The sequence below is a fragment of the Stegostoma tigrinum genome, chromosome X, assembly GCF_030684315.1.
Source record: "Stegostoma tigrinum isolate sSteTig4 chromosome X, sSteTig4.hap1, whole genome shotgun sequence".
In the NCBI taxonomy this organism is placed as follows: domain Eukaryota; kingdom Metazoa; phylum Chordata; class Chondrichthyes; order Orectolobiformes; family Stegostomatidae; genus Stegostoma; species Stegostoma tigrinum.
In genome coordinates, this window is record NC_081404.1 from 6,978,655 (window position 1) to 6,989,793 (window position 11,139).

Sequence of the window (11,139 nt, forward strand, 5' to 3'; positions counted from 1 at the left end):
TGAGAAGCTGGGATGGTTGAGAGGAGAAGGTGATCAAGGTGTTGGGATTTACAGGCAGACCGCTTTTCCCCTGCAGTAGAACAGGAGTGTGAGCCTGTACCCACTACCACCCACTGGTCTGGCCTGCAATCGCTGCTGCCATCTGTTGGTTTGCATAGGAAACACCTCACAGGGAGTACACAGACAGGAGACTGTCACTGCACCCCCTCCCCCCACACACCCACCTTACCCCACACCCCACCTAAACCATGGCCCTCCTTCCCAGGTCGGAGGGAGCAAACCTCTGCTGAGGACAATTCTGTGTGTGAGGAAGAGTGATCACAACAATTCCTTGGTCTATGACCAAAAGGTGCTCAAGGATAGTACAGTTGATAAACAGAATTTTTGGCACAAATACATGCTGAATCTTTGTTGTTATTGATGATGTGAGCGTCGTAATGACACATTACGCACAATGACAAGGCCAGGTTGGCTATCTTTCTCGCACCTTCTCAGTTTAACGCGAAAGTTAATCTGCTCAGCAATAACCTGCTCAGTGACGCCCAGTTTGGGTCCCGCCAGGGCCACTCAGCTCCTGATCTCATTCCAGCCTTGGTTCAAACATGGATAAAAGAGCTGAATTCCAGAGGGGAGGTGAGAGTGACAGCCCTCGACATCAGGGGTGCATTAGACCGAGTGTGGCATCAAGGAGTCTCGGCAAAACTGGGATCAGTGGGTATCAGGAGCAAACTCTCCGGTGGTTGGAGTCATAGCTGACACTTCGGAAGATGGTGGTTGTTGGATCTCCATCAGAAGAGGTTGTTGGAGATCACTGACAGTGCTATTAGTGACACCTTCCGTCACGTTACTGATGATCGAGAGGAGGCTGATGGGGCGGTAATTGGTCGGGTTGGATTTGTGATCAGAGATAATGGGAACTGCAGATGCTGGAGAATCCAAGATAACAAAGTGTGGAGCTGGATGAACACATCAGGCCAAGCAGCATCTCAGGAGCACAAAAGCTGACGTTTCGGGCCTAGACCCTTCATCAGAGAAAGGGGGATGGGGAGAGGGAACTGGAATAAATAGGGAAAGAGGGGAGGGGGATCGAAGATGGAGAGGATTTGTCCTGCTTTTTGTGTGCAGGACATACTCTGGGAAATTTTCCATTCTGTTAGGTGTTGTAGCTGTACTGGAATAGCTTGGCTAGTGTGCAACAGGTTCATAGAACCATACAGTACAGAAGGGGCCCATCAGCCCATCAAGTCTGTACTTCCAAAGCTACAATAAATCTACATGAGTCCCACCTTCCAGCACTGGGCCCATAGCCTTGGATGTTGTGACATTTCAAGTGCTCCTCCAAGTATTTTTTAAACATTGCAAGGTTTCCTATAAGACCATAAGAAATAGGAACAGGAGTAGGCTGTTCGGCTCCTCGAGCCTGCTCCACCATTCAATGCGATCATGGCTGATCTGACACTTTTCACACCACTTTCTCACGCTTTGCCCAGAACCCAATCAAGAATCTATCACAGCTTTATATACACATAAGGACTCTGCCCCCATAGCTCTACATGGCAAGAAGTTCCAAAGACTCACCAACATCTGAGAGAAGAAATTCTCCACCTCTCGGTCCAAAATTGGTGCCCCTTTATTCTGAGGCTATGTCCTATAGTCCTAGACTCTCCTATGAGGGGAAACATCCTCTCAGCATTTGCTCTGTCAAGCCCCTTAGGAATCCTGTGTGTTTCTTCTCATTCTTCTAAACCCCAATGAGTCAAATCACAACCTGCTTAACGTTTGCTCATAAGGCAATCCCTCCATAGCAGGGATCATCTTAGAAAACCTTCTCTAAATTGCCTCCAATGAAATAATATCTTTCCTTCAATAAGTAGAACAAAACTGCTCACAGTGCTCCAGATGCGGTCTCACCAGCACCTTGTATGGTAGCAGTGAGACTTCCCTACTCTTATACTCTAAACCCCTTGAAATAAGGGTCAACATTCCATTAGCCTTCCCGATTACCTGCTGCTAGTGTTATGTACACAAAACCCAAACCCTCCGTGCCCCCCCCAAGTCTCTTTGTGTTCTGATGAAGGGACTAGGCCTGAAACATCGGCCTTCCTGCTCCTCTGATGCTGCTTGGCCTGCTGTGTTCATCCAGCTCTACACCTTATTATCTCGGATTCTCCAGCATCTGCAGTTCCCATTATCCCTTTTTTTCTCCATTTAAATAACAGAGAACTCTATTCTTTTGTTCTTCCCTCCAAAACAACTACTGTGTCCAATCGCTGCTCAGGCTCTGAGATGCAGAACTCCAGCTTCCAAAGCTGGGAGCTCTTCCTGCACATATGGTCATCCAGGATACTGGCAGAGTCCATGTGTTCACATATTCAGCTCAGCTATCCTCACCTGACATAACTAAAACCTGAACTGACATAGTCCTACAAACTCCTTTTTATTTTTGTCATTTGTTCTTTCATGAGATGTGGCTGGGCCCAGCATTTCTTGCCCGTCTCTGGTTGCCCCCTTCAGAAGGTGGGGACGATTTTCTGTCTCTGACTATCCTGACACCCGGGGATCTGAGCTGTTGTGCTTGCCATGAACACTGGAGGATAGCTCCCTCTGTATCTGGCGGTGATCACCACCCATCTGTCTGTAAGGATGGTGCGTATTGCAAGGTATTTGGGGAGAAACTAACACAGATTACAAGAATAATGGAACAAAGAAGCGACTAAAATGAATTGCGAAATCTGAAGCATTTATTTCTCTTATTAAATACAAAATGTATCAACCGAAGAGGTGACTGTGCAATTTGTTTACACCCCTTACATCCATGCACCTCAATATACAGACAGAAAATCCAACCAGCTTCGAACCCACATCGCCACAAATTCAGCAGAACATGGAGGGTTTCGGGCTAGGCCCAAGGTGGGTGGGAGGTGCCAATAGTCTGAATCAGTCCAGTACCTGGACCTACAAACTTCTCCTTTGCCACGTCTCATGTGTCCCAGTCTGTATCGGCCCCCTCCATCCTTGCACCTAAACGTTCAGTATGTAAAACCCACACACAACTCCATCGAAGAAAGTCAGACAGCAAGGACAGTGAAGCAATCCTCAACCCTACTCCATGCTACAGCTGTCAGGCCCCCCTCAATATCACTTGGCCATTGGCCCTTCAGAGATGTATCTATCTGTCCATATTCCATGTGATTATTCCCATTAACATTATTATTAAAGTGAACCCATAACCCAAAGCCCATTTTATTCCTAGTATGTAGACTGCCCATGATCCAACCCCTTTCCTCTTGACTCCTGTTACAACATTGGACATACATTCCACTAACATAAAGCATTTGCTCATTTTCATCTTCTCCTTTCAAACATTCACGTCTCAATGACCATCCAATCAATTCTGCTCGGACAAGTCACCTCCCATAACACCCCTCACTGTGAGCTGCTTTAGGTACCAAATCCCCCATCACGCTGACTCTCCAATGATGCTGCTCATTCGTGTAGTTTGCAAGCTGTGAATGCAGAATTTGAGCAAGAAACAGGAAAGCTTTCCAAAGAATGATTTCTCATACCTAATGGCTAATACTACCCTTCCAGCACCCGTCACACAAGCTCTTCATAATTATATCTAATCTTACTGACAGTGTCACATTATCAAACAGTGAAGCATTCAAATTATACCTGGTTAGAGAGGTCTATGTTATTCAGTGGGGTGAATATTACAAGTGATCCTTCTCTCACAACCAGTTGAGTTATCCTCATGCAGAAATGTGATTTGTTTATTGGGGCACCCAGATGAAAATAAAAATTAAACCACATTGTTCTCAGTTGGCTGCTGGGTGTTTCAGTAATCCTCTTTCAAAGAAGCATCAAATTAAATTCTCCTTGCACAGCAGAAGAAGTACCTCCTAAGATATCACTTGCTGCTCGGGTGAATGGAAATTTGCAACGAATGTGCGATGAAGTCATTGCCCCGAACGCATGCAAAGACACGGTTCATTCCTCAAAGGTACTCCAGACATTTCTCAATGTCAGTCCAAGAGTCATATGGTAGTGTTGGAGCAACGTTGTGATTCCAGCAGATTGGTGAGTTCGACAAATTGGAAGAGCTGCACTCACATGCTACAGTGTGGATTAAACAGATGTGTCCGGTCGGGACAGACAGTGAAAGCAGTCGTGTATGGACCTGAAGAATCTGTGCATCGAAAGGTCGGGTTGAGGAAAGCGAGTTGGCGAGTTGGCAGGTCTCGTATCTTGGAGTGAGAATGCAGTGAAAGAATCTCAGAAACTGAAGAGTCTGACACAAGGAGAATCTTGATTGCTTCAAGAATCTAGCAGCTGCAGGCCGGCCTTGGTCAGCTCACTTCTTGGACCCTGCGGATTTGGTGGATGGACCCATCAGCATCGGAGACTGGTTTTTGTGGCAAATCGTAATCTAGAGGGAACCGCATAAAGCCAGCCATTAGTCAATCGAAATTTCACTAAATCCGTGCGGAGAGCAGAAGTTCCGTCCAGCACACAGACTGCAGCTCACTACCATCTTCTCAGTGGTTAATAAATGCTGCAACACCCCCATTCAATGCACGAACAACAAAAACAGGAAGAAGCTGTCATGTTTCCTGCAGTGGGAGCATCTATACTGAGGGGCTGCTCTCTAAAGGAGTGGCCAGGGATACAGAGTACTTAGATCCACTATGATCTTATCAAACAGCACAGCAGACTCAAGACACTGAGTGGCCCACTCCTATTTCAACTGTTTGTCTGAAAGATTGACAGGGTGAACATTGAGAAGTTGCTTCCCCCTGGCTGGGGAATCTCGCATGCGAGGGATAAGGGGCTGATCATTTTGGATGAATCGAGATGAGCACAGATGTCATTACTCAGTCCCACACACCCAAAATCACCAGCTCCCCGTGTCCCCATCTACCCCCGTCCCCTTCCCCCCCAGTCCCCATCTACCCCCCTCCCCATCTCTCCCAGTCCACAACTACCCATACCCCCAGCTCCCCCAGTCCCCAGCTACCCCCGCCCCATCTCCCCGCGTCCACAGCTACCCCCGTCCTCTTCTCCCCCAGTCCCCATCTACCCACGTCCCCATCTCCCCCCATCCCCAGCTACCCCATCCCCCCATCTCCCCCTCCATCCCCAGCTACCCCCATCCCCATCTCCCCCTCCATCCCCAGCTACCCCCATCCCCATCTCCCCCCATCCCCAGCTACCCCCATCCCCCCATCTCCCCCTCCATCCCCAGCTACCCCCTCCCCAGCTCCCAATGTCCCCAGCTGCTCGCGTCCCCATCTCCCCCTCCGTCGCCATCTCCCCGTGTCCCCAGTTCCGCTATCCCCATCTCCCCCAGTCCCCATCTCCCCGCGTCCCCATCTCCCCGCATCCCCATCTCCCCGCATCCCCATCTCCCCGCATCCCCATCTCCCCCCATCCCCAGCTCCCAATGTCCCCAACTGCCCACGTCCCCATCTCCCACTGTCCCCGGCTCCCCACGTCCCCGGCTCCCCGTATCCCCAGCTCCCCAGTTCCCCCTGTCCCCAGCTCCCCCAGTCCTGAGCTCTCCCCGTCCTCATCTCCCCATGTCCACAGCTCCTCCTGTCCCCATCTACCCACGTCCTTATCTCCCCCCGACTCCAGCTCCCCGTCTCCAGCTCCCCCTGTCCCCATCTCCCCCTGTGTCCCTAGCACCCTGTGTCTCCAGCTCCCCCCGTTTCCAGATCCTCCCGTCCCCATCTCCCCGTCCCCATCTCCCCGTCTCCAGCTCCCACCGTCCCCAGCTCCCCACCGTCCCCAGCTCCCCACCGTCCCCAGCTCCCCACCGTCCCCAGCTCCCCACCGTCCCCAGCTCCCCACCGTCCCCAGCTCCTCCTGTCCCCAGCTCCCCGTGTCCTCAGCTCCCCCCGTCTTCAGCTCCTCCTGTCTCCAGCTCCCCCAGTCCTGCCACTGGTCACACTGATGGTGCCCTGTCATTGGTCACACTGATGGAGCCCTGCCATTGGTCACACTGATGGAGCCCTGCCATTGGTCACACTGATGGAGCCCTGCCATCGACCACACTGATGGAGCCCTGTCATCGACCACACTGACGGAGCCCTGTCGTTTGCTCAGAGTGAAGCTAGAGGTGGTGAATTCTGACTTACCGTGCATGGTGGCTGCAGCCAGGGCTCACCATCAATCTGCATTGGCAGCAACCGCTTTGTCCTGATGGAGAGACACAGATGGGGAAATGTCAGTGCAGTCTGGCAGCTGGCTGCACCAATGGAAGTGTGGGGCAGTGTGCTGGAGGCCAAACGGCTCTCTAAGCCACAAGCCTGCCCTGCATTGCTCTCACCTGATGATGACGTCAGAGCATTGAGCCAACCGTTTCCCAGCGCTTTTCAGTCCCGCGTAAATCTGCCCCATTTCAATCACTCCTTCCAGGCCCACCACTTCTAGCAGCTTATCGCTCAACTCTGCAATGAGAAATACCGCAGTAATCTTTCACAACTATCAAACAAAGCCCTTCCTTCCCATAAACCTTTAAACTTCACACTCCAATTGACACCAATCTCCAATACTGGAATAGAGAACTCAAGGGGTATAGCTAGGGTTTGCTTGTCTATCTATGGCATCTGCCTCTCACTGGGTCAGCAGCAAGAGGTTTGAGGCTCAGCCATGACCCTGTGACCTCTGATCACACGCCACAAGGACAAGGGGCAGCAGATACATGGGAATATCACCCCCTGCAAGTTCCCCTCCAAGCCACTCACCATCCTGACTTGGAAATATATCGCCGTTCCTTCAGTGTCATGGGTCAAAATCCTGGAATTCCCTCCCTAATGGACAGTGGGGGTCAACACACAGCACATGGACTGCAGTGGTTCAAGAAGGCAGCTCACCATCACCTCCTCAAGGGGGCATCTAGGGACGGGCAAAGAATGCTGGGCCCAGCCAGGAACGCCCAGGTCCCACAAAGTGAATAAAAAGAATGGTGCTACATTGACCCATCGTGGTTGGACATCTTGTTGTAGTACAGCAGCTGTGAGGTAGGACATCGGGGAATAAAGGGAGAGCACAGGAAACAGAATGGGTGGAGAGGAGGGCTGGGTGGATGTTGAGGTGGCAGGATCCTTAATACCCAAGAGGTTCCTTGTTAGTTGTCAGCAGTGGATCAGCAAAAGTACTTCCATCCCTGGGACAGAAGCCTGTGATGGGGTCAGTGCTTTGAGCTAATCCTGCTCCCTGTACCTTTAGGTCCAGTCAGAAGTCACACGACACCAGGTTATATTCCAACAGGTTCATTTGAAAACATAAGCTTTCAAAGAGCTGCCTCTTTGTCAGGTGAAGTCAAAAAGAAGATTGGCAAGGGCAGGGCAGCAGATGTCTATATAGACTTTAACAAGGCCTTTGACAAGGTCCATCATTGCGGGCTGACACAGAAGGCGAAGTCACGTTAGGATCTGTGGTGAGCTAGTACGATGGACACAGAACAGGTGTGGTCATAGAAGACAGAGCGTAGTGTGGGAGGTGTGTTTTTCTGACTGGAAATCTGTGGCGTTCCACAGGGATCAGTGCTGAGACCCCTGTTGTTTGTAATATATGAGGAGGCATGTTCTCCCTGAGTCACCAAATAAGTTCCCCTTTCTCTGTTCCTACAAACGGCATTCCCAATTGTCATCTGGAGGAGAATGCAGGTGGCCTGGTTAGGAAGTCTGTGGACGACACCAAGCCTGGAGGAGCTGCAGATAGTGAGGAGGATTGCCAGGAGTTGCAGCAGGAAGCAGAAAGGCTGGAGACTTGGGCGGAGAAATAGCTGATGGAGTTTGATCCAGACAAATTTTGGGAAATCTAATACAGGATAGAAGTACGCAGTAAATGGCAGAATCCTTAGCAGTATCCACATACAGAGACATCTAGGTGTACAGGTCCACAGTTCCCTGACAGTGTCAACACAAGTGGCTAAGGTGGTCAAGAAGGCATATGGCGTGCGTGCCTTCAACAGTTGGAGCATAGAGTATAAAAGTTGGTGAATCATGTTGCAGCTGTTTGGAACTTCAGTTCGGCCACATTTGGAATGTTGCATACAGCTCTGATTGCCACACTACCGGAAGGATGTGGAAGCTTTGAAGAGGGTAACACAAATGGTTTACCAGGATATTGCCTGCTTTGAAGGACATTAGCTATGAGGAGAAATTGGACAAACTTGGTTTGTTTTCATTTGCACGTTTAGGGGTAAAAGCTGACCCGATAGAAGTTTACAAAATGATGAGAGGCATGGGTAGAATGGATAATCAGAGTCTCTGTCCCCAGGGTACAATGTCAATTACTCGGGGACACAGGTTTAAGGTAAGAGGGGGTAAGTTTAAAGGAGATGAGAGGGGCAGGTTTTTTATTAAAATGGCGGAGGGGGTTAGGTACTGAGAATGTGCTGCCTGGGGAGGTGGTGAAGACAGATACAATAGCAACATTTAAGAGGCATCCTGGCAGATACATGGTCAGTTTGGAAATAGAGAAATACAGATGGCATAGAGGCAAAGGGGGTTTATTGTAGACAGGCATCATATGTCAGTGTAGTCTTGGTGGGCCAAGGGACCTGTTCCTGTGCTGCGCTGTTCTTTGACCTCAAACTGCTATCTAATCTGGGTGAGCTAAGGCTAAGAGCAATTAGGGACGGATCCATCCTATGGACAGGATAAAGATGATGACAGTTCCTGGGGCATTTGTGGGGCAGAAGGGCTGCTGCACTCCCCCATAAAACAATACGATTCGATGTCAGCATCCTTGTTTCTGAGAAACAGTATGCAGGCTGATTGCACTGCAAACAGATAAGCATTGCACAGTTTCACCCATTCCCTGCAGTAGGCAAAATGCCATTAAACTCTCTGCAACAACTCTTCCTGTAGTAGAGATAGTAAGATGCTGGAGTCAGAGATAGCACAATGTGGAGCTGGAGAAGGGTACCGACCCGAAACGTCAGCTTTCCAGCTCCTCTGATGCTGCCTGGCCTGCTGTGTCCCTCCAGCTCCACACCTTGTTATCTCTTCCTGTAGTCAATCCCTACTACAGCACCAGTGTGACACTGTATGGGCCCAGGCTGCCACCGTTACCCACCTTGCATGCACGACTTGAGGGCCTCAGCGTCAGTTATTGCTGCGTATGTTTTGTTTGGCAAGGCCTTGTTGTCTTTCTTGTTTTCACCCCACAGGTTGGAGCCGCCGTGCATGCTAGGAATGTTGAGGATGGCGATTCCCTCCAGCGACAGGCTGCTCAAGTCCAGGAGGGTCCCACAGCACTATAACAAGAAAGAAAAAGGTCAGCCCCCGCACATCTCCATTCCAGAAATGGTCACAGAGCTTGACAGAGGAAGGGGAGATGGTCACCACACTCAAACTTCCCACTTCTCACCTGAAGAACTTTGTTCTTTGTAACAAAGAACACAGAACAACGCAGCACAGGAACAGGCCCTTCGGCCCTCCAAGCCTGCACCGCCACATTTTGCCCTTCCATACTGAAACTAACTTCACTTACATGATTTGTATTCCTCCATTTCCTTCCTATTCATGCATTTGTCCAGGTGCTTCTTGAATGCTGATATTGTATCTGCTTCCACCCCCTCCTCCGGCAGCGCATTCCAGGCACTCACCACCCTTTGTGAGAAAAACTTGCATCGCACATCTCTTTTAAAGGGGGTGGGGGGCACCTTGAACCTGTGCCACCTCATAACTGACCCCTTCACCCTGGGGAAAAGCCTCATACTTTCCGTTCTATCCACACCATTCACAATCTTCTATCAGGTTGCCCCTCAACTTCCTGCATTGCAGTGAAAACAAACCCAGTCTGTTCAACCTTTCATCATAACTAAAATCCCCTATACCAGGCAACATCCTGGCAAGCCTTTTCTGTACTGTCTCCAAAGCAGCCACACCCTTCTGGTAGTGCGGTGACCAGACCTGTACATATTATTCCAAGTGTGGTCTAACTAAAGTTCTATAAAGCTGCCAAGCAATTTGCCTATCCTTATACTCAATGCCCCTTCCAATGAAGGCAAGCATGCCATAGGCCTTTCTTACTACCTTATCTACCTGCGCTGCCACCTTCAGGGGTCTTCAGGGGCCCACACAGACGTTGGCCACAGCCTAACTGATACAACTTGAGGGCACAGCTGCACATGGGCAAACAAGCCATACTCCCAGTTCAAAGAGCTGTGGCTCCTACCATTTTTGCTACCAGTCAATGGGCAACCTGATGCCCATTTGTACAAGACCCTGTTGCAGGCTGCTCTAAAAGTCAGGGACGAAGCTTTCGACATGTAACAGGATAGAGCTTCCCCCCCGGTCACCAGTCATTCCCCAAAACCACTCTGGCTCATTCATCCTTCCTCCCTGCCAGGTGGCACACCACGATAGATGAAATAGACAAATCTTATTGAGTTCTTTGAGGAAGTCACGAGACAGGTTGACGAGGGTCGAGCAGTGGATGTGGTGTACATGGACTTCAGCAGGCATTTGATAAGGTTCCCCACGGCAGGCTCATTCATAAAGTCAGGAGGTATGGGATACGGGGTGATTTGGCTGTCTGGATTCAGAATTGGTTGGCTGACAGGAGGCAGAGAGTGGTTGTAGATGGTAAGTATTCTGCCTGGAGGTCAGTGCTGAGTGGTGTCCCGCAAGGCTCTGTTCTTGGGCCTCTGCTCTTTGTAGTTTTTATAAATGACTTGGATGAGGAGGTTGAGGGGTGGGTTAGTATGTTTGCTGATGACACAAAAGGTTGGCAGTGCCGTTGATATTATCGAGGGCTATTGCAGGCTTCAGCGAGATATTGACAGAATGCAGAGCTGGGCTGAGAAATGGCAGATGGAGTTCAACCTGGATAAATGCAAAGTGATGCATTTTGGAAGGTCGAACTTAAATGCTGAATATAGGATTAAAGGCAGGATTCTTGGCAGTGTGGAGGAACAGCGGGATCTTGGTGTTCAAGTGCATAGCTCCCTCAAAGTTGCCACCCAGGTGGATAAGGTTGTTAAGAAAGCAATATGGTGTTTTGGCTTTCATTAACGGGGGGATCGAGTTTAAGAGCCGCGAGGTTATGCTGCAGCTCTACCAAACCCTGGTGAGACACACTTGGAATATTGTGTCCAGTTCTGCTCACCCTATTATAGGA

At 49.9% G+C, this 11,139-nt stretch overlaps 1 protein-coding gene across 3 annotated transcripts in view; it reads right to left on the reverse strand.

Annotated features, from left to right (window-relative positions):
- Positions 1 to 2,755: 2,755 nt before the first annotated feature.
- The window catches only part of dgkaa (diacylglycerol kinase, alpha a), a 211,681-nt gene continuing 203,297 nt past the window's right edge, over positions 2,756 to 11,139 (reverse strand). For all 3 annotated transcript variants that reach the window (XM_059643417.1, XM_059643418.1, XM_059643419.1), the window contains 4 exons: positions 9,091 to 9,271; positions 6,332 to 6,452; positions 6,141 to 6,201; positions 2,756 to 4,429 (listed from right to left, as the gene is read on the reverse strand). In XM_059643417.1, coding sequence (XP_059499400.1) covers positions 4,355 to 4,429; positions 6,141 to 6,201; positions 6,332 to 6,452; positions 9,091 to 9,271 — 438 coding nt within the window. In that variant the 3' untranslated portion in view covers positions 2,756 to 4,354. The remainder of the gene's footprint in view (positions 4,430 to 6,140; positions 6,202 to 6,331; positions 6,453 to 9,090; positions 9,272 to 11,139) is intronic.